The sequence below is a fragment of the Lampetra fluviatilis genome, chromosome 51 (genome assembly GCF_964198595.1).
Source record: "Lampetra fluviatilis chromosome 51, kcLamFluv1.1, whole genome shotgun sequence".
Lineage (NCBI taxonomy): Eukaryota > Metazoa > Chordata > Hyperoartia > Petromyzontiformes > Petromyzontidae > Lampetra > Lampetra fluviatilis.
In genome coordinates, this window is record NC_136325.1 from 8,409,292 (window position 1) to 8,431,817 (window position 22,526).

The window sequence follows — 22,526 nt, forward strand, 5'->3', positions numbered from 1 at the left end:
ATGCCCCCCCCCACATGCCCCCCCCACATGCCCCCCCCACATGCCCCCCCACATGCCCCCCCCCACGTGTTCAACCCACATGCACCCCCCACCCCCGCCCACATGCCCCCCCACGTGCCCCCCCCACGTGCCCCCCCCCACGTGTCCCCCCCACATGCCCCCCCCCACGTGTCCCCCCCACATGCCCCCCCCACATGCCCCCCCACATGCCCCCCCACATGCCCCCCCCCCACGTGTTCCCCCCACATGCCCCCCCCACCCACCCCCACATGCCCCCCCACGTGTCCCCCCCACATGCCCCCCCCACGTGTCCCCCCCACATGCCCCCCCCACGTGCCCCCCCCACGTGCCCCCCCCACGTGTCCCCCCCACGTGACCCCCCCACATGCCCCCCACATGCCCCCCTCACATGCCCCCTTCCCCCACCTCCCGCGCGAGGCCACATGGCAGAGAGAGACGCTGTAGATGACGGTGACGATGATTGTTTAGTTTTTAATCGCGCACGCTCTCTTCAGAGGCAGTGCGGTGGCTGCCGGTGGCTCTAATAAATTGGTGGGGGCACAGAAGCCTGCATGGGGGAGGGGGATGGTGGGGGGGGATTGGGGGGGTGGGGGAGCAGTGGGAGTGAAGAGAAATTATCAGTTTAACACGTAGGCTTTCGCGACCAATATCATCCATAAATAGAGGTTACATAAAACGACGCAGGTGATGATGTTTACAAAAAGCAGGTGAGCATCTTTTTGGGGTTGTTTTTGTGACGAGCGGGTCTGCCTGGCCAATCGACGAGCCGCCCGTGCTGCGCTTGAGTTGAACGACGTCACCTCGAGCGGCGCACCGCCCCTCGCCCAGTCGTCAATCCACTGCTGGATGAGCGCCCCTCCACCCAACGCTGCGGCGGTCACGGCAAGGAGGGGGGGTTGAGCCGTTACAACAATCCGTGCGAGCGCGCGTAGCTTCTCGTAGCTTCTCGTAGCTTCTCGTAGCTTCGCGTAGCTTCACGTAGCTTCTCGTAGCTTCTCGTAGCTTCTCGTAGCTTCTCGTAGCTTCTCGTAGCTTCTCGTAGCTTCGCGTAGCTTCTCGTAGCTTCTCGTAGCTTCACGTAGCTTCTCGTAGCTTCTCGTAGCTTCTCGTAGCTTCTCGTAGCTTCTCGTAGCTTCTCGTAGCTCAGCGTCTTCCCCCTCTCGTCGGCGCACCCGCACGGCGTCTCTCTTGCTCGCGCCGCCGACGCCGCCGTTCTCCGCCCGCAGCCACCTCGAGCGCCGCCGCACGGTGAAACCGAAGCGGGAAGGCGCCGACTCCAAGATCCCCGAGCTGCCGAACCGCCTGGAGGGCACGCGGCGAGAGGATCCGTTCGCGAGGAGGGAGGACTACGTGTCCAGCCGTAAGGTGGGTGGGTTCCCGGCCGGAGCTCGCCGGGCCGATGTTGCGGTGCGACTTCACACAGTCGGGGCAACTGCGTGAGTGCAGCCACGCGGTCATTGTCGGATTTGGCAAATTCGGACCGCGAAACCAGCGCACGTGACCCGCCTTGTCGAAGGACGTCATGTGACGTGGGTGGGTGGGGGCGGCATTTAAATCCTCGCACCAAGGGCCCACGCCACCCACGCTCGGCGGCGGGAATCCCTCTGCAGATTCATCTCGTACGTGAAAACACGCACGGGGTATACAGGGGGCTTCACAAGAATGTGAATGTGTCTGAGAATTTGCAACGATGCCACAAGAAATGTGCCTGGAGAGCAGAATGATGGCGAAAAAGTGGAGACTCTTTGACTTTTTAGAAACTATTACCATACATTAGTTATCATGTTACAGATAGTCGACGATAGTCCCATATAAGTGTTAGCATTTTTTTTAACCACCCTGTATTGTATGAGATATATACAGCGCCTTGTGACCTCCGGGTGAGTGAAAGGCGCTATTGAAGTGTAAATGATTATCAATTATTATGATGAGATATGAAATCCAAAAAAAAATGAAAGCACGTTTTTAGGCGAGACGTGGCCACGTGCGGCTGTGCCCGTGACGTGTCCGCTTCCGTGTGCTCCAGAAACAAATCGAGAACTACCTGAGCGGCCTGCTGCAGTACCCCGTCTACAGGAACCACCCGGCCACGGTAAGGGACTACAGCGAGTGGTTCTCATCCACCAGTTCGCCCTCTCGGTTCGACGGCCCGACCCCTTCGTTCAGCAACGCCCAAGGCCGCCGTGAACGTCTGCTGTCAGAATTTAGAATCTTTATTTAGACAGGCTGGAGGAATCTGCCCTGCCTAATGTGGGGAGGGGTTGCCTTTGTGGTGCCGCTGGCTTGCCAGCAGCATTCGATTTGGCAGGCAACATCTGGGCGGGTGAAGACAGCCCCACAAATGTTTGCTGGGAAACGTTGAGCCCAGGAAGCGGCCGTGTCCCTGGGCAGTAATGCCTCGCCGTGGAATATCTTCAAGAGTTTGTGGAATATTTGAGATGACGACGACGACGACGACGATCTGTTGACCTTGACCCACGTCTCGGTGGATTTTTCCGTTTCGTATGGGAAGCGTCTTGGATTCACCAATCATCCACCCAGCAGATTAAACCACACCTCGATGCTATCTACTCGCACGCGCGCACGCACGCACGTACACACACTTGGCTCAAACAACCTTGGCATCACGCGGCCAACCTTTCACACTCGAGCGAGGAGACACATGTCCACAGATAAGGGGGACCCCTTTATGTCATCTCCGAAATCACAAGCGGGGCTGTTAGCGCGACGGGCTGTGAAACGGTGGCGCGGAGCTACGGAGCGCAAGCGGCGCCAGCGCCCAGGGGCCTAGGGGGAGGGGCTCAGGGCGCAGAGCTACAAAGGGAGGGGGGTGTGGGTGGCGGAGAAGGGGGGGGGGGCGGGGGGTGCGTGTTCCCCCCTCGGCTACAGCTCCTCCAAAGACAAAAGATCCCCTGGTGTAGGTTATACGGCCTGTTTGGGCAAGTGCTGTTAGCGAGTGGTGCCTATGACGGCTGACACAGCGCACGTGGAGAGGGGGGGTGGGGGGGGGGGCGAGTACGACGCCCGTGTGTGTGGGAGCGGTTAGCGCGCTGCACTTCGAACCTGGTGACCCAAGTTCGATTCCCACTCACGGCCAACGCCGGTGACGATTATCTGGAACGGTCATGGGCCTCCCCTAGGTCGACTCGGCCTCAAACGAGTACCTGGCGCGGTGTGTAAACATCGCCACTGGAGAGACAAAGGCGGCCGGGTATGGTGTTCGTCACCCACCCCTTCGTGTGCCGTGCCAGCCTTTAAACGTGCTCACTAACAGAACTTGCCCCAACAGTCTGTTCAGGCTATACGGGGGATCTTTGTCTTTTTTTTTCTTTTGTGGTTCCTGCGTTTGGATGTTGCCTGCCAACTACACGAAGGAGTGTTTCTACGCGGCGTGTGAATCCACTCTCTCACCTGCGTCTCTCTCTCTCTCTCGTCTCTTCTCCCTGGGTGGTGCAGCTGGAGTTCTTGGAGGTCAGCGGTCTGTCCTTCATCGCGGACCTGGGCCCCAAGGGCATGTGAGTTTTATCTCGCTGACATCTCCGGCAAGAGACCGCCTGTCCCCGGGTTTGAATTGGCGTCTGTGTTTCGGGCGGTTGCTGGAAGCGATTTGATCTGCGAGCGGTGGGTGTTGCGTTGAACCTCGTTGCAGGAGGCTGCCACGTGGCTCTGATGATAGACCCAGTGCCGCGTGAGGTGTCGATCTGGGTTTGGTCTACAGTGGAGCAGGTGGCAGCCCCTACCAATGATGGCGCTCACGGTGACGACGCCTAAGAACCAATTTGCAGGAACCTCGGTGCAAAGTTTCGGAGTATTCTTTGTTTGCTCAGTCACTTGGGTTAATTACGACACCGATGCAGGAGATTTCCTTTATTTATACGTGCGTTACTTCATCACCATCGTCATCATGATTGTCGGCGTGGTCAATCCACTGCTGGATGAAGGCCTCCTCCCCAAGCCGACACCACCTCTCGTGACCCCGTGATCTCCCCAAGCAGCCGCACAATAATTGGTCACCGTCGCCTGCAGCTGTGGCTGCTGGGTAAAACTTTTGGTGGTGCCGGTGGCAAGTGAAGAAAAGGGACGGTGGGTGGGGGGCTTGGCCAGAACTATGCCGGACATCTGTGAAAAAGAGTTTAATAGCTCATCGGATTCCTTCAGTATAATTAAATATACTAATTCTGATTCTATGCAAATGGCCTTGGAACGGTGGCTTGTTATGGGCGGGAGCCGGAGTTAAATCCTCACCGATGTAATGATTTGATCTGTTGCAGCGAGGGCTACATTGAGAAGCGATCGGGCGGCTACAAGATGCCCGGCTTGCACTGCTGCGGGAAGCGCGAGGTCTGCTTCCGGTGGTCAAAACGGTACGTACACCTCGTGCTCTCTTTTAGCCCCGCCCCCCCCTCCCAATACGTTATCATGTGCACCAACAGGGGCTTGCGCACAAACACATCTACGTACACCTCATGCTCTCTTTTAGCCCCGCCCCCCCCTCCCAATACGTTCCATTCATTGGCTACCACATTCTGATAAGCTCCCCCCCTCTCCTCCCCCCTTAACTTGTATTTAGGAACTTGCATCTTGGAATCCCTGCCTCACTTGATACAGCAAATCTGACTGTGACGGTCCCACCTGATGACGGAGACTTGTGTTGCCTCCGAAACGTCGTGATTTTAATTATTTTATTTTAATTAATTTTAATTAATTTTTTTACCTACGTGACTTTACCGAAAAAACTACGAGTATGAATCCTTGCAGCCACGAAAGCTTCAAATCTAGAATTCCAATTCTGACCACGGCCACACTATGAACTCACCGGGACCATCCTGGCCAGACGGGGACGTCTGACGATGAGCGGATCACCTCTGACGGAAGAGCGAGATTGAAAAGTTACTTCTTTAAAACGACTTTTTGCGTTTAGTTTGTTGTCCTTCCCCCGCACCTCCGATTAGCGCGGTTGGCTACGTACGGTGCGAAAGAAGTTCACCAGACATGCATAGAAGATGGATGACCGACCGGTGGTGACGGTGGTTGTGGTGGTGCGGCGTGCTGTAGGTGGCTGGCGGTGAAAGACTCCTTCGTGCTCTACATGAAGCTCGACGAGGGGAAGATCTCATCGGTGATGCTCTTCGACTCGGATTTCGTGGTCAAGATCGGCCAACAGCACACGGAGGTGCGCAGTGGCGTCGTCATCCAGAACCTGACCAGGTGAGACCCTCGCCCTCCCGCTCGCCTGCCTCACCCCATCTCACCTGTCCGTCTGTTGGTGCGGTGTGGTTGGCATGGGTTGTTTGAAAGTCCTGTTCTGGCCTCGGTAAGTCCAGATGAATCCTTGTTCGTCACGGTGACTGGTTACTACGGCCACCGTTGGTTACTGTTCCTGTGAGCTGCACTCATTCGTGTTGAGGACTCGGTTCTACCAGATGCTGTCGAGTGGCCTCATCTACACTGTGCTCACAACAGCACACTGCAGATCACAACAGCAAACACTCACTCACCCACCCACTCACCCACCCACCCACCCACTCACCCACCCACTCACCCACCCACTCACCCACCCACCCACCCACTCACCCACCCACCCACCCACTCACCCACCCACTCACTCACCCACCCACTCACCCACCCACTCACCCACCCACTCACCCACCCACTCACCGACCCACTCACCGACCCACCCACTCACCCACCCACCCACTCACCCACCCACTCACTCACTCACCCACCCACTCACCCACCCACCCACTCACCCACCCACCCACCCACTCACTCACCCACCCACTCACCCACCCACTCAATCACCCACTCACCTACTCACCCACTCACCCACCCACCCACTCACCCACTCACCCACCCACTCACCCACTCACCCACCCACTCACCCACTCACCCACCCACCTACTCACCCACCCACTCACCCACCCACTCACACCACCCACTCACCCACCCACCCACTCACTCACTCACCCACCCACCCACCCACCCACTCACTCACTCACTCACTCACCCACCCACCCACCCACCCACCCACCCACTCACCCACCCACTCACTCACCCACCCACTCACCCACCCACTCACCCACCCACCCACTCACCCACTCACTCACCCACCCACCCACTCACCCACCCACTCAATCACCCACTCACCTACTCACCCACTCACCCACCCACTCACCCACTCACCCACCCACCCACCCACCTACTCACCCACCCACTCACCCACCCACTCACCCACCCACTCACAACACCCACTCACCCACCCACCCACTCACCCACCCACTCACCCACCCACTCACAACACCCACTCACCCACCCACCCACCAACACCGTTGGTGATTATCTGAACCGGTCCTGGGCCTCCCCTAGGTCGACTCGGCCTCAAATGAGTACCTGGTGCGGTTTGTAAATTTGGGGACTCGGGAGACAAAGGCGGCCGGGCGTGGTGCTGGCCACCCACCACCTCGTGTGCCGTGCCGGCCTTCATAGGTGCTGCTACTCGCTAACAGCACTTGCCCCTACAGTCTGTTGAGGCTGTGCTGGCGATCTTCATCTTTGACCGGGTTTATATGATCTCATTTTACACCGAGCACAAGTTTGGGTTATGTTTTACTTTCCGGAGCATCTCATAATGTGGAGAATAATGGTAAATGTTGTCTATTACACATTCACGAGTTCTGTTTGTGGCTGGCCGTTTGGCATGAGTGGACCTTTTGGGTTCTTGGGGGGGAGGATTCGGGGGGGTTGGGGGGGCTGTTCTCAGTAAGCTCGATACATTAAATAAATCCTGGCCAATGTTCGTGTCACTCCGCGTTCCTCAAAACCTCCCCGTCCCTCTCCACGATACCCCCCCAACCGCCCCCCTGACCTCACCCCCCACCCCCCCACCACCTCCCCACCACCTCCTCACCCCCCCCCCCCCCGCAGGACTCTGACGATCAAGTGCCCCACGTTCCGCCACGCCATGTGGTGGGGGAAGTCCCTGCAGCAGTTTGCGGAGACGCACGGCAAGGACTACATGCAGCCCAACCGATTTGAATCGTTCGCTCCGGTCAGGGAGAAGACGCTCGTCAGATGGTGAGGAGCGGCTTGCGGGGCGTCCTCGCCGTCGTCGCCACCCGCACCGTCTTGGAGGGCGGTCGGATTTCGAGCAACTCCTCCGCATCTCGCGGTGCTCGGTGCTTTTGTTAGCGTGGAAACCACAAAGGCGTGGGCCGCCTCGCGCCACTTGAAATCGGGCAATCGGAGATTGTGGACGTATCTTCTTGGTTCTTTCGGTAAAGTCACGTGGAAGGGAAATGATAAAATAATAAAAATAAAACATAATAAAATGCAATTCTCACGACGTTTAGGCCACAACGCAAGCAGCCGTCCTCAGGTGAAGAACAGGTCTGTCGGAAAGACAGCTTTAAATCGAAATTTTGTAGATATGTTCAAGTCTGCCTTTGAAAACCCATCTCTCTCGAGTGGCCTTGCCTCTCTAGTTTGGTCAGTTGCCCCCTGCTTCCGTTTTAATTTCACTGCTTTTCATGCATTGCGCATTGGGATCCTAGGATGGAATGCGCATTATACATTTTAATTATTATAATTATATTATTATTATTATTAAGGGGGAAGGGCGGAGTGATACTCGCAACGACGAGCGGAGCGCCGCACCACTAACACTCGGCAAGTGGGGAGCGGTCGACCCACGACGCCAGTCCGTGTCCTGCGACCTCCTGCCAGCGAGCTTGCGACCTTTTCCGTGATGGCCTCATAAGTGCACCTAGCCTGGCGCAACTGCCGCGGCGGCATCACCGTCACGAAGGGGCGAACGGCGACCATTGCTGCCTTGTGTGTGTGCTGTATTTTTCCAGTGCGCGCATGTGTGCACGGCTCTGTGTGTGTGGCCATGGTTGTGTGTATGGTGTGCATGCGAGTCCGTGTGTGTGTATATATTGGTTGTGCGAGCAGTTGGCGCACTGCGCTACGAACCCGGCGACCCGAGTTCGATTCCCGGTCACTACCAATAACAGGGGGCGAATATTTCAACTGGTCTTGGGCCTCTTCTCCTTGGTCGACTCGGCTTCAAATGAAGTGCCTGATGTGGTGTGTAAACATCGCCAGCACTGGGGAGACAAAGGTGGCCGGGTGTGGAGCTGGCCACCCACCCCCTCGTGTGCCGTGCCGGCCTTCATAGGCTTCCACTAAAAGCTCTCGTCCCCAACAGTCTGGTAAGGCCGTACGGGCGGTGATCTTTGCCTTTTTTAGGTTCGTGAACTCTTCTCAGTATTTCACGGAGATGGCTTATGCCCTGGAGGAGGCCAAGGAGGAGATCTTCATCACTGACTGGTGGTGAGTGCCTCCGCGATTCTCCCCCGGCTCACAGCCCGGCCCCACCACCATGCCCCACCACCCAACCCCACCATCCAGCCCCACCACCATGCCCCACCACCCAACCCCACCATCCAGCCCCACCACCATACCCCACCACACATGCCTCACCATCCAGCCCCACCATCCAGCCCCACCACCCAACCCCACCATCCAACCCCACCATCCAGCCCCACCATCCTGCCCCACCACACATGCCCCACCAATCTGCCCCACCATCCAGCCCCACCACCATACCCCACCACACATGCCCCACCATCCAGCCCCACCATCCAGCCCCACCATCCAGCCCCACCATCCAGCCCCACCATCCAGCCCCACCACCATGCCCCACCACCATGCCCCACCACACATGCCCCACCATCCAGCCCCACCATCCAGCCCCACCACCATGCCCCACCACACATGCCCCACCACCCGGCCCCATCACCCTGCCCCACCACTCGGCCCCACCGCCCTGCCCCACCGCCCTGCCCCACCACCCAACCTTCCCAACCTGACCCTCCGACCGGCACACTACCTGGACACGGGTGGAGGCAAATGCCGCAATCGCGCGGAGGGCGAAGGCGCAGCCCCTGCAATTGCTCGCTCCAGCAACTGCCGCATGACGAAGGGCCTCCACTCTGTGCGAGCTCACGAGTGCCCTGCTCAGGCGGTGTATGTATTTGGCCTACTCTTCCACGCCAGTCAGGCACCTTGCAAAACGTGGGAGTTACCCACACTTTACCCCACAACGCACGACCCGCCGATCTTAGACGGAACTTGCGGCGTGCCAATTTACACTCCCAATATACACTGACAATTGACATTGTCTAAACGCTCGATTCGTGGAGGTGGCCAAACCCGTAGGACCACGGAGCTTGGGCAATTGTTGTGGCCGCTTCTGGCCGCCGCCCTCCTTGCATTCCCCCTACCCCCCCCCCCCAGCGGCCCCGTACACATGAACGTCACGACCTCGGCACTGTGATCTTCGTTTTGCATGAATGCCGGGAGATTTTTTTTTAAAGCAATATAAATATACAGGGTTTCCCATGAGTCTGGAATCATAGTAAACACACAACTGTGTTATTGGCTCGCGGTCTGGATGCAGTCTGTGAAATTCAACAGCGACCTCCCTCCCACTCCGATGTCCTACGAGTAGAATTATCTGGACTGCTTCTTCTTTACAGAAACAAACAAAATATGAATTCGTTATTTTCCCCTACGATTCCAGACTGGTGGGCCGCCCCGTACACGTGTATCAAACCGCTCAATTGGTGACCACGCGGTGGGTTGCGTGTCATCTAACGGTGGCGCCACCTGGATCTGCCCCCCCCCCCCCCCCCGTGCGTCGTTCCAGGCTGAGTCCCGAGATCTTCCTGAAGAGGCCGCCAGTGGAGGGAAACTACTGGAGGCTCGACTCGGTGCTGAAGAGGAAAGCCGTGAGTGTCGTCGGACGGCAACGTTGATTGACGCCGTCCCTACGCGGTTCCCGCGATTCGTGATGTATCTCTTCGGGGGGGAGGGGGCGGGGGTTAGGCCACTGTGGAAGGATCTGCCCAAATGTGTGTGTTGTAAGAACCCTCCACCACCCAACGCGGCCAACCAAATTGAGCTGCCACGCGGCGCGCAAGCGTTGTGACGACGCGCCCGCTAACTCCCGCTCGAGCTCAACTCACCGTTGAAGTTGCGGAACAATAATCTCGTTTTGCTTCTCCGAGAATTGGGGTTGTGAGCCCGTGGGTCTCTGGGTCCCCCCCCCCTCCGCCCACGCGTCACTACGCAAATCCGTGGGTCGATCGGTCTCCACCCGGATCGGTGTTGAATCTCGCGATGAGCCCATCGACTCGACGGCCCGGCACAATCGCCGGGGGTGGCCGTGCGGCGTGACCCCGGATTCGAGCGGCGACGGTTTCTGACGTCTGTCTGACGTCCGAACGGCGCGGCCCGCTCCTCACGAATGGTCAACGTCGGTCCGTGTGGTGCAGGAGGCCGGCGTGAGGGTCTTTGTGCTGCTCTACAAGGAGGTAGGCTTGGCTCTTGGACTAAACAGCGACTACAGCAAACAGAAGCTCATGGGACTCCACCCCAACATTAAGGCAAGGCCTCCACCCACCCCGCCACGCTCACTCGGTCGCTCGCCCGCCCCTGACGATCGTGCCGCGGCGTCCGTCATGAAGGCCTCTCTGCGCTCCGGCCTTCGTGGGGGGGGCGGGAGTTGGTGCACCGTGGACACTCGCCACGGAAGCGGCAGTGGAGGCGCTGATGGTGCTTGTTGCTCACTCATCACGACGACGATGATGATGACGACAGTGACGATGATGATGTCCGTGTCGACGTCTACGATGGCGATAACTGTGATGACGACGATGATGATGTCCGTGTCGACGTCTACGATGGCGATAACTGTGACGACGACGACGACGACAATTGTCGCGCCAACGAATGACGATCACCAATATCAATGCCGCCACCGCTACCTCCACGTCCGCCCTGCTGCCCGTCATCGTCCCCCCCCCCCTCTCGCCCTCTTCCGTGCGTGCAGGTGCTGCGCCACCCCGACCACGTGTCCTCCACGGTGCTCTTCTGGGCGCACCACGAGAAGCTGGTCGTCATCGACCAGACCGTGGCCTTCCTGGGCGGCATCGACCTGGCGTACGGCCGCTGGGACGACTACCAGCACCGGCTCACCGACATCGGCAGCGTGCAGCGCACCAATGTGCCCGGGACGGACAGCCCCTCGCGCCAGCCGAAGGTGCGCCGGATCCGTCGTCGTCATCATCGTCATCGTCGTCATTGTCATCGTCGTCATTGTCATCGTCGTCATTGTCATCGTCGTCATCGTAGTCGTCATTGTCATCGTCGTCATCATCGTCATCGTCGACATCATTGTCATTGTCGTCATTGTCATCGTCGTCATTGTCGTCATTGTCATCGTCGCCACCATAGTCCTCGTTGTCGTCGTTGTCATTTCCATCGTCGTCGTCATCATCATTCCGTGCCTCCCAATGCGGAGCGCCTCGATGCGCCCTGGGCTTGTGTCAGGGTGGGGGGGGGAGGCGGTCCCCCCGCTGGCAGCTCTCCTTGTCCGGCTCAAGGCGAGGGCAACGCCAGCCTATCGAGTGGCCGTTAGTCTGTCGGCAGTGGCTGGGGGGATGGGGCGGTGGGGGGGTGGGGGGGTGCGATGTTGCGACCTGTGCTCTTATCCGGTTACATAAATCGCGAGCGGTCTCATTGGCCGCTCACAGTTCAATTCCATCTTCCGGCGCGGCGGTTGAAACGATGGGGGGGTGGGGGGGGGGGGGAGTGGGTTTCTTGAACCTGTCGCCTCTGTCCGTCTGGCAGTACGATTGGGCCCACGGCAAGTTAGCCAGTCCGCAGGTCGTGTGTGGTGTGGGGTAAAGCGTGGCAATTCCCACCACTCCTAAGAGCTGTGACCGGTGCGGATGAGTAGGCCAAATACCGGCGGGGTCGACGCGGTCGCAGGTCGCCGTCCATTACCGCACATACGATCACCACGGTTGGCTACGTACGGTGCGAAAAAAGTTCATCTTACACACACACATAGACTCACACAGAGACTCATAGACTCACACAGAGACCTATAGTTTGTTGTCCTTTCCCCGCACCTCCAATCAGCACGGTTGGTTACGTACGGCGCGAAACAAGTTCAACGTTCACGCACGCACACGCACACACACGCACACACACATACACACACGCAAACACACGTACACACACGTACACACACGCACACACACGTACACACGACGACCGCGGAGGTTGACGCCAATGAAACTGATGCCGGTGCCGGTGTCGCCGCCAGGCCGAGGAGGCCAACGGGAAGAGCAACCCGGGCCTGACGGTGGAGCAGCAGCAGCAGCAGCAGGAGGAGGAGGCTCCTCCGGACGTCGTCGACTCCGCGGCCGCCCCGCAGGAGGCCGGCGCCTCCGGCCTACGCGAGTCCTCCACCGACGCGGAGCGGCCGGCGGGCTCGGCAGAGGCGGACGCGGACGCGGACGCGGCCGGGGAGGCGGCCGCGAGGCCCGGCAAGGCCGGCTGGAAGCGGGCGATGCAGGCGATGAAAACGGCGTCGTCGGAGAGCGGGAGGGAGGAGCAGAGGTACCGTGCGACGCGGCGGCGCACGGACAGCGTGGACGAGGAGGACGCGGATGCGGCGGGGACGGCGCGGCAGAACAGCAACGACGTCATGGACGGCATTGTGCACCGTGAGAGACGTCGCGCCGCACACCGGAATCCGATGAGCTATTAAGCTCTTTGTTGACAGGTGTCCAGTAAGGGGTACGGGGTAAGAACGTTACAACAACAAACAATTATCTTCTTGGTTCTTTCGGTAAAGTCACGTAGAAGGGAAGTAATAAAATAATAAAAATAAAACATAATGAAATAATTCTCACGACGTTTCGGCCACAACGCAAGCAGAACCAAGAAGATGAATCCCTGCAGTCACGAAGGCTTTAAATCGAAAAAACAAACGATAACATAAACACGATAGGAGTGCACAGTACAAGAAAGGTAAACAAATCGCCCAAACACAAACACATTAACTAAACCATCTCCATCCTACCAGACTAAGCCCACTGAGGCATTAACTCTTGGGTGGTGGCTGGGGGCCGTTGCCAACAAAGTGCAAAGTGTACAAAAGGTAATACCAATAAAATAAAACTAAACTTTTTTTGTATCTTACCAGGTAAGGACCACTGGGCTATTAGCTCATTTTTCCGAAGCGACCTGGCCACAAATGATAGCTCAACGGAAGCGGCTTGTCATCACGTGGACATTTATAGGAGCCACATAATCTGAATAATAGAGACGCACGGTTGCTACATGTAGAGGGGAAAACCCGGAGGACCCCTATCACGTGGAGAGAGAGAGAGAGAGACAGACACACTTCAAATGTACAGCAAGTGTACATAACACTCGTCAAGATGAGCCGGCGAGGATGTCAAGCAAACTGGGCAAATTGGGCCAAAGGGTTGGTGCCCAGAATTTGGCGATTTAAAAAAAAAAAACCTCATCCCCCCCACCTTCCACCCATAGATCGCCCCCCCCCCCCCCCCTTGCCGGAACGTAGCCATCGTCGTTTTCGTCGTCATCGTCATCATCATCGTCATCGTCTTCCAACCGCAGAATTCAATCCGCACCGACATCTCGGAGACGCTTAGAGGCCCCGTCACCTTCTGTGAAGGCCCCACGACCTCTCTCGCCTAGTTTCTAAGCGCGCCTTATTGCGCGCACTCCATACTGCGTCGTCATCATCATCATCGTCGTTGTTGTTGTGTCCGCCACGCAGGCTGGAGGAGCATGCTGAAGCAGCGGTGGCTCGACAAGCCCAAGTATCCACTGCGCATGCACAAGATGCACATCCGCGAGGGTGAGTGCCGCCCCCCCGCCTCTCCTGCTTCACCTTCTCACCCCCACCCGGCACGGCGCCGAGGTTGTCGGGCGATGGCCGGCGTCGCGATGGTCACAACGCCGGCGTCGGCCTTCCACGAGGCCCTCCGGCAAACGCTGCGGAACGCGCACGCTTGTGTGCGCACTGTTGTACGCACGTTGAACTCTTTCGCACCGTACGTAGCCAACCGCGGCTCATTGTAGGTGCGGGGGAAGGACAACACCACTAAGACACAACACCACTAAGACACAACATCACTAAGACGCAACACCGCTAAGACACAACACCACTAAGACACAACACCACTAAGACACAACACCACTAAGACACAACACCGCTAAGACACAACACCGCTAAGACACAACACCACTAAGACACAACACCACTAAGACACAACACCAAGCGGTTCTAAAAGAAATTGGTGTTCAGCTTCTGGTCGGCATGATGGGAAGGGGAGTGGTGGGGGTTGAGTGTGCGTGGGGTGGTGGGGGGGTTGTCGCCCACGCGTTTTCTGATAACGGGCGACGACGATGGTGAACGTGTCCCCAGTGTCCCTGTTTGGTGTGCCTGTGCGGTGTATGCTGTGCTTGTCCCTTCGGTGTGTGCCCGTGCAATGTGCTTGTCCTCGGTGTGTGTCCATGCGGTGTGTGTGTGGTGTCCCGGCGTGCGGCGTAGACTACGGCTCGACGAAGAGGACGAGCGTGGAGCTGTTTGGCGAGGCGCGCTTCTGGCACGGCAAGGACTACTGCAACTTCGTGCTCAAGGACTGGGTGCAACTGGAGAAGCCCTTCGATGGTGAGGCCCCCCCCCCCCCCCTCCTCCACCGTGGCCGCCCCGCGTGACGGTGACGCAGGAAGGGCCCTGGGTTCGACTCCTGACCGGGGCGCCTCTCAGTGTGGAGTTTGTGTGTTCCATCTCCCCCCCCCCCCCCCCTTACTGCACTGGTCTCCTCTGGGTTTTGCCGGTTTCCTCCCGTAGCTGAATTTAAAAAAAATCTACATATAATTGGTGTTGGCCAAACATCCCATTGCAGGACCCTCCTGAAAAAGAGTCTTCGGACTCGATGCGGTATTCCTAGCTGAATTAGTAATTGTTATTGAGGGGCCATAGCCTCCATTGTAGGACGAGGGATGTGCCTTGTCATTCTTGTTGTTCTGCATGTGTGTGTGTGTGTGTTGAAATTCTTTCTCACCGTACGTAGCCGACCGTGTTAACCGTAGGTATGTATGTTGAACTTCCTTTTCACCGTACGTAGTTGGGGATTTTTGTCGGCCCGCCTTCTTAGGCTCGGGGTTGCGGAATTATTTTCCCGGGAGGGGGGGAGGGGAGGCAAGATGTGAGGAGTCGGCCGCAAGCCGCGAGGGGAAGGGACGTGGCCTCGCCCGCTCTCGCCGAAACTAAAACCGCGGTCGGCGCTGTTCCCCGCCCGCCGCAGACTTCATCGACCGCTACACGACGCCGCGCATGCCGTGGCACGACATCGGCGCCGTGGTGCACGGCCACGCGGCCCGGGACGTTGCGAGACACTTCATCCAGCGGTGGAACTTCGCCATGGTGAGTGGCGGCGGTGGTGGCGGTGGTGGTGGTGGCGGTGGTGGTTGATGGTGGTGGCGGTAATGGTGGTTGATGATGGTGGTGATGGTGGTGGTGGTGGCGGTGGCGGTAGTGGTGGTTGATGGTGGTGGTGGTGGCGGTGGCGGTAGTGGTGGTTGGTGGTGGCGGTAGTGGTGGTGGTGGTGGCTGCGGTGGTGGTGATGGTGGTGGTCGTGGTGGTGGCGGTGGTAGTGATAGTGACTGGACGTCTGCGTGAGTTCGTCAGCAATAGATTTGCTCGCGAAACAAAAAACAAGCAACGCCAAAAACGGGCGAGTCCATTATCGTGGCGCCTCCTCTCGCGCGACGTTTCGTGGCACTCATGATTCGCGGTCACCACCACGACTGCCACCGCCACCAGCACCGTCTAGCCATCGCTGCCAAGCACTTTTTGTCGTGAGCGACTATTACGCGCGTCTGGTTGCGTGCTTAAGTGGCTGCCGCGCACTTCAGGTGTCCCGCCGTCACTCCCTCTCTCTGTGGAACCCAACCGGTGAGTGACGACGACAAGGCCCCCGTCGCAACACAAAGAGAGAGCGTGGTGGGGTCTCAACAGCCGCGGGTTTCACTCGGCGCAAAGAAATGAGCAAAGGTCGAGGGCCCCCCCCCCGGGCGTCGTGCAGTCCTCCCTCTCTCCTTCTCTCTCCGTCCGTCAACGACGCGGTGGTGTTCGAAGGCCTACGGGGAAGCTTTCATCCAGCAGTGGATCGACGAGCAGGGGGGGTGGTCTCTCAACGACGATCGCCAAGTTCTGCGTTTGCTTGCGAGCGGCACGTGCGTCGTTTGGCGACGACGTGGGACCTCGTCTCTCGCCGTCTCTCGCCCCCCGTGCAGACGGTCAAGAAGAAGAAGTCCATCGAGCACTTCCCCTTACTACTGCCCAAGTCGCTCTCCATGGCCGACCGCATTCCCTACGTCGTCACGGGCTGCGTCGCCGCCAACGTGCAGGTGTGGCCGCCCCTCCCCTCCACTCCTCGCCCCTCCCTGGGCCCTCCCTCTCCATCGCTCCCTGGCCCCCGCCTACCTGCCCCTCCCAACCCCTCCCCCATTCCTCCCAAACTCTCCCCCATCCCTCCCTGGGCCCTCCCCATCCCTCTCCATCTTTCCCTGGCACTCCCCCTCCTCCTTGCCCCTCCCTGCCCCTCCCTGAGCCCTCCCTGGACCTTCCCCCATCCCTCCCTACCCCTCCCCCATCCCTCCCTACCCCTCCCCCTTCCCTCCCAGCCCCTCCCCCATTCCTCCCAAACCCTCCCCCATCCCTCCCTACCCCTCCCTTCCCCTCCCCATCCATCCCTGCCCCTCCCAGTCCCACTGCGTCGGTGGAGCCTGCGGTGGGGGGGGCGAGGGGGTTCCGCGTGTCCCCCATTGAGCCTCTTCCGAGCCACGGGGTGTCTCTGTGGCTGGGCGCACCGCGAGTCTTCACCGGCCGCTGCTGCGCGTGCCGACAGGTGCTGAGGTCGGCCTCCGATTGGTCGGTGGGAATCAAGAAGCACGAGGAGTCCATTCACAAGGCGTACGTGGAGGCCATCCGCGGGAGCCGCCACTACATCTACATCGAGGTGCGGCTCTCTGCCCCCCACCCCCCGCCCGCTACACCCACCCCCCCCACCCCCCCCCCCGCCCAAGGTGTAGGCGGTGCAACTGCGGCATGCAAATCGGTGCACTCGCCGCAGTCGGCCGATCGGCAGAGGTGGAAGTCGCCACTCCCCGTGCGGAGTTGTGATCGGGGAGAAATGGAGCCGATGGGAGGGCGGTTTTCTGCATTGGGGTGAGGTGCGGGGATACGCGCCCACCTCTCCCCACGTGTCTTGGGGGCGCGGAAGAGTAGTTCAAGTTCATGTATTAGGTGTAGCCCTGTGAGCCATTCGGCTCTTGAATCGGGTGCAACCGCAACAAACAGAAAACAAAAACATGAACAAAAAAACATCTTAAAGTGAATAGGCCAAAATATCCTCTAGACGGCCCCTGCCGCCAGCAGTTGGGGCGTGGCAAGCAGTTGCAGGGCTGCGCTTTTGCCTGATTTTCTGATTCTCCTCCGTGGCCCCGCAACACAGAACCAGTTCTTCATCAGCTGCACGGACAACCGCATCGTGTGGAACGGCATCGGAGACGCCATCGTCGACAAAATCCTGGAGGCTCACAGGTGACTGACCTCTCTCGGTGATGGTGATGGAGGTTGATGATGTTGATGTGGATGGTGGAGGTGGTGGCGATGTTACTGTGGACGGTGCAGGTGATGGTGATGTTGATGCGGATGATGGCGGTGAGAAATGGTGATGTTGGTGATGTTGGTGATGTGGATGTTCGAGGTGGGTGATGATATCGATGTGGATGGTCGAGGTGATGTTGACGTTGATGGTAGATGATGGGCGCCACGGTAACGAGATGTTAACCACCTCGCCTGGTATACACGAGGTTGTGGGTTCGATCTCGACCCCGACGCCTGCTGTGTATTTGGAGTTTGCGTGTCGCGCTCTGCCCGTGGTCGTGTGGGTTTTCCTCCGGGTCCTCCGGTTTTTCCCCTCCACATTTAAAGTCAACGTCGTGCGTTTATTGTATTTGGATGCTACTATACATTTCCACGTGTCGAGTCACTTGGTGGCGCTGTCATTTGCGATGGATGGGTCGTAGCTCAGTGGACCCTTACCTGGTAAAATAAAATAATTCGTAGTTTTTGTATTTTAAATCCTTTATATTTAGTTCACTTGCTTGCTTGCGCGCTTACGACCGTGCAAATCTTTCGGTCGTTTTTTAACCCACTTCCCGTGATCCAATCGAGCTGACATTTTGCACACAGACTCGTTGTGCGTGACAATTTATTTGCGTGAAAATTTTTTTTCAAAATTTTCCACTTTTTAGGGAAAAAAAAATTTCATATTTAATTTAAAATACCAATGTGATAAAAATAAAACTCTTACTCAAGAAAAATAGAAATGAATAATAAAATCAAACCGATGCCACGCATATAAAGGATGTATAGTGAAAAACGTTGTTTTTACGGTTTAATTTTTTTTTTAAGATGACCCCAGTGAATGGTGACCACCGCATTGTCCCAGTGCCACCACCACCACCGATCCCTCCTCGCTCAACCCGACTCTCCGTGCGTGCGTGCGTGTGTGCGTGTGTGCGTGTGTGCGTGCGTGCGTGCGTGCGTGCGCAGGGATGGCCGGCGCTTCCGCGTCTACGTGGTGGTGCCGTTGCTGCCCGGCTTCGAGGGCGACATCTCGACGGGAGGGGGCAGCGCCATCCAGGCCGTGCTGCACTTCAACTACAGGTCAGGTGGGGGGAGGGCAAGGGGGGCGGGGGGGGGGGCGACCGTCGATAAAGACCGGAGCCGAAACCGTGCCGCGCCGTTCCTGTAACGGTCTGAAACCCCCGTGGCCCCGGCTGGACATGGGTGACAGAGAGTCATACTCTTAGTTCTTTCGGTAAAGTAACGTAGGTAAAAAATTAAATTGAAATTAATAAAATAAAACTAAAAAATCACGACGTTTCGGAGGCAACACAAGTCTCCGTCATCAGGTGGGGACCGTCACAGCCAGATTTGCTGCATCAAGTGAGGCAGGGATTCCAAGATGCAAGTTCTTAAATACAAATTAAGGGGGGAGGAGAGGGGGGGAGGGGCTTATCAGAATGTGGTAGACAATGAATGGAAGAGCTTCGCGGACCGCCGGATTCCTCCTCCAGTATAAATGTGCTTGGTGCGGCAGGGGCACGGCTTGCCTCTTGGTTCCCAAGCAGGGCACGAGCGCCACCTAACGGAACGATTGAGGCTCGTCCCATCGCTGCGATCACTTTGCGGTCGTTAATTCTAGATTTGAAGCTTTCGTGACTGCAAGTATTCATATTCTTAGGTTTTTTCGGTAAAGTCACGTAGGTAAAAAATTAAAATTACTAAAAGTAAAATTTAAATTAAATTAAAATCACGACGTTTCGGAGGCAACATAAGGAAGTCACAGCACACATGATACAGCTTGTGTTGCCTCCGAAACGTCGTGATTTTTATTTTATTTTTATTTTACTTGTATTAATTTTAATTTTTTACCTACGTGACTTCACCGAAAAAACCTAAGGATATGAAGAATTTGCTGTCGTTGTTTGTGCTCCTTGTTTCGGTGCCCTGTCTTGATTTATTTATTCGTTGCTTTTGATTTTTCTCGGTAGTAGCGGTTGTAGTAGCAGTAGGGGTTTTCATTTGTTTGGTGTGTGTGTGTGCATATGCGTGCGCGTGTGTGTGCATGCGTGTGTGTGGGGCTTGTTTCACGCCATACAAAGCCAACCGTGTGTATTGGTTTGGTCCTTGTATTTGGGGACTCCTCTAATTACGAACGAGTTAGTTTCCAGAGGTACTGTTCGTAAGTCGATTTGTTCGTAAGTCCAACTTTACTCCTGTCGATTCCAAACACGTTGAACGGCGTGTACACTAAGCATGCGGAATCGCTCTAAAAGTTGTATAAACTCCTGTAGATGTAGATGCCGCTGGTTCTTCACGTTCTGCAGATGTAGATGCCACTGGTTCTTCATGTTCTGCAGATGTAGACGCCACTGGTTCTTCACGTTCTGTAGATGTAGATACCACTGGTTCTTCACGTTCTGCAGATATAGATGTCACTGGTTCTTCACGTTTTGCAGATGTAGATGCCACTGGTTCTTCACGTTCTGCAGATGTAGATGTCACTGGTTCTTCACGTTTTGCAGATGTAGATGCCACTGGTTCTTCACGTTCTGTAGATGTAGATGCCACTGGTTCTTCACGTTCTGTTGATGCCACTGGTTCTTCATGTTGTGTAGATGTAGATGCCACTGGTTCTTCACGTTCTGCAGATGTAGATGCCACTGGTTCTTCACGTTCTGCAGATGTAGATGCCACTGGTTCTTCACGTTGTGCAGATGTAGATGCCACCACTGCCATCTATTGTGTTACAGTTGAACTTACGACTCTCGGTCCAAACAGGCAGCTGGACAAACGGACCAGGTTTGTTCATGTCTATGAAAGTTCGCAAGTCGAATGTTCGTAAGTAGAAGAAGAGTTCTGTATAAGCAATTTACACCGCTGTGGGATGCGGTTGGCATGAATCATGCCGCTATATGAAATGCAAGTGTTGTTATCGGCGGGCGTTTTCACGACTGTCGCAGTGCCAGACCCGAGCAGTGCCGGGCTGGTTCCTCCTGGTGAGCGTAGCAGCTGCGGGGTCACGTGGGGAAACCCCTTTTGATGTGCAACGGCGTACGAATGGGAAACGACGATCCGCTCGCTGAACGCATCGTCACTCCCCCGTCTTCTGAGACTTGCGACCAGCGTGGAAGAGTAGGTCAAAATACCCTCCCAAGATGGTCTTCCTCTCTAGCTCCCACTCGCGGAGGCCCTTCCACCAGCAGCGGCAGAAGCAGGGAATTGCGGGGCTGCGCTTCTCTAACCCGTTGATTTGGCGACTGAAGAGAGGGTGCTGACCGGGCCTCCTGCATTTCCTTGCTTCTCAGGACGCTGTGCAGAGGAAAGTACTCCATCATCGAGCGGCTCAAGGTGGACAGTAAGTGGCACCCACAACTCACTCGCTCGCCATCGTCGGCCATGGTCGATCCACTGCTGGATGAAGGCCTCCCCAAGCCGCCACCACCACCACCGTCACCGCCGCCACCACCGCCACCACCGCCACCACCGCCACCACCACCACCACCGCCACCTCTCTCACGATCCTGCAATGTGTGTTGCCCAAGGCCCACTCACCCCATTGAACCGTTTAACTGCCTTTTGTGAATGCATAATGGACTAAAGAGAGCTGCTTTGGTATTCACGCGAACTCTTAGAGCACAAAAGCTCTAAGAGTTGGCGTCATCCGGTCATTAACCGCTCACAGCTCTCGGGCGATTTGTGACCTTTCAAAACCTCAACGCGGCAACGCCGCCGCGTGGCCCCGCGTCCCCACCGGCGTACCAGCTGACCATGCCCCCTCTCCCCCCCTCCCGGGCCCTGCTTGGCCCCGAGCCGCACGGTTTGGGGGGGGGGGTCGGGGGAAACCCAACCGTGACCCCACGCGCCCTCTCGGCACGGGTGGGGAGAGCGGCAGGGGAGGGGAGGGTGGTAGGGGGGAGAGCCGTGAGCGTAACGAGCGTGGCCGCAGGGGGTGCATTGACCCCCCCCCCACCCCGATGGCCAAAGCTACCAGTTGGGGGGGGGCCCACTTGATAATCACCGTGAGATTTGTTTTCAACAAACGGTGTCAAACGTTTTCATTTACGTTCCCTCTTTTTATTTTTAGTTTACACATTCCTGCGGAGGGAGCTGGTAGGAACGTTGGGTTGCTCGGTCAATGGCCAGGGTCAACGGCGGCGTGGTGTATTCCGCAAATATGGCCGACGGTGAGGGCAGGCAAAAGCCGGCGTGAGTAGGTTAAACGTTGAGTTTTATAAGGGCACCACGGGGTGACCAGCCCCTCCCCACCCAGCCCCACCCCTCCCACCCCCCACCCAGCCCCACCCTCCCCACCCAGCCCCTCCCCACCCTCCCCGCCCCACCAGCCCCTCCCTCCCCACCCAGCCCCTCCCTGCACGACGGACACAATAATCCCCTGTGGGCTGGTGTAACCAGGAGGTTCCTACCAGTATTAGAGCGGTAACTTCATATTGCAAAGAGGTAACTCTCACTGCTAATACGGTTGCTTTAGTGGCTGTATTTTACGCCCCCCCATACGGCGTCAAAACGTTCGAGACGGCGAGCATGACGACGATGCGATCTGGCGAGAGAAGGAGCCGCGATGGATTTTCGCCCCTAGGGTGCGACCGTGCGAAGGGACGAATCAAACATTGGGGTGGAGGGGGGGGCCCCACCTGACCGATCGCCCCCCCCCCCCCAATGTCGTTACTACGCCACGGGGCAGTGGGAGAAGCTTCGTCTCTGCGTGCGTGCGTGTGCGTGCGTGTGTGGCGGCTACGCGCAGTGGGCAACTCGTGGATGAACTACATCTCGGTGTGCGGCCTGCGCACGCACGCCGAGCTGGCCGGGACGCTCGTCACGGAGCTCATCTACGTGCACAGCAAGCTCATGATCGTGGACGACCGCACCGTCATCATCGGTGAGCGCCTACGATTTTGCGCGGTTGGCTATGTAGGGTGCAAAAGAAGTTCAACACACACACGCACACGGTGA

The 22,526-nt window shown here is 57.4% G+C and overlaps 1 protein-coding gene across 1 annotated transcript in view; it reads left to right on the forward strand.

The window, feature by feature from the left end:
• Positions 1-22,526, forward strand: part of LOC144948912 (phospholipase D1-like) — a 114,458-nt gene that overhangs the window by 85,085 nt on the left and 6,847 nt on the right. Inside the window, exons 6-25 of the mRNA XM_078878628.1 lie at positions 1,248-1,386; positions 2,048-2,113; positions 3,478-3,536; positions 4,293-4,385; positions 5,077-5,229; positions 6,946-7,095; positions 8,269-8,352; positions 9,731-9,812; positions 10,359-10,469; positions 10,916-11,125; positions 12,197-12,599; positions 13,685-13,765; positions 14,462-14,581; positions 15,222-15,340; positions 16,214-16,327; positions 16,828-16,938; positions 17,434-17,522; positions 18,540-18,653; positions 20,861-20,910; positions 22,318-22,452. Coding sequence (XP_078734754.1) covers positions 1,248-1,386; positions 2,048-2,113; positions 3,478-3,536; positions 4,293-4,385; positions 5,077-5,229; positions 6,946-7,095; positions 8,269-8,352; positions 9,731-9,812; positions 10,359-10,469; positions 10,916-11,125; positions 12,197-12,599; positions 13,685-13,765; positions 14,462-14,581; positions 15,222-15,340; positions 16,214-16,327; positions 16,828-16,938; positions 17,434-17,522; positions 18,540-18,653; positions 20,861-20,910; positions 22,318-22,452 — 2,483 coding nt within the window. The remainder of the gene's footprint in view (positions 1-1,247; positions 1,387-2,047; positions 2,114-3,477; positions 3,537-4,292; positions 4,386-5,076; positions 5,230-6,945; positions 7,096-8,268; positions 8,353-9,730; positions 9,813-10,358; positions 10,470-10,915; positions 11,126-12,196; positions 12,600-13,684; positions 13,766-14,461; positions 14,582-15,221; positions 15,341-16,213; positions 16,328-16,827; positions 16,939-17,433; positions 17,523-18,539; positions 18,654-20,860; positions 20,911-22,317; positions 22,453-22,526) is intronic.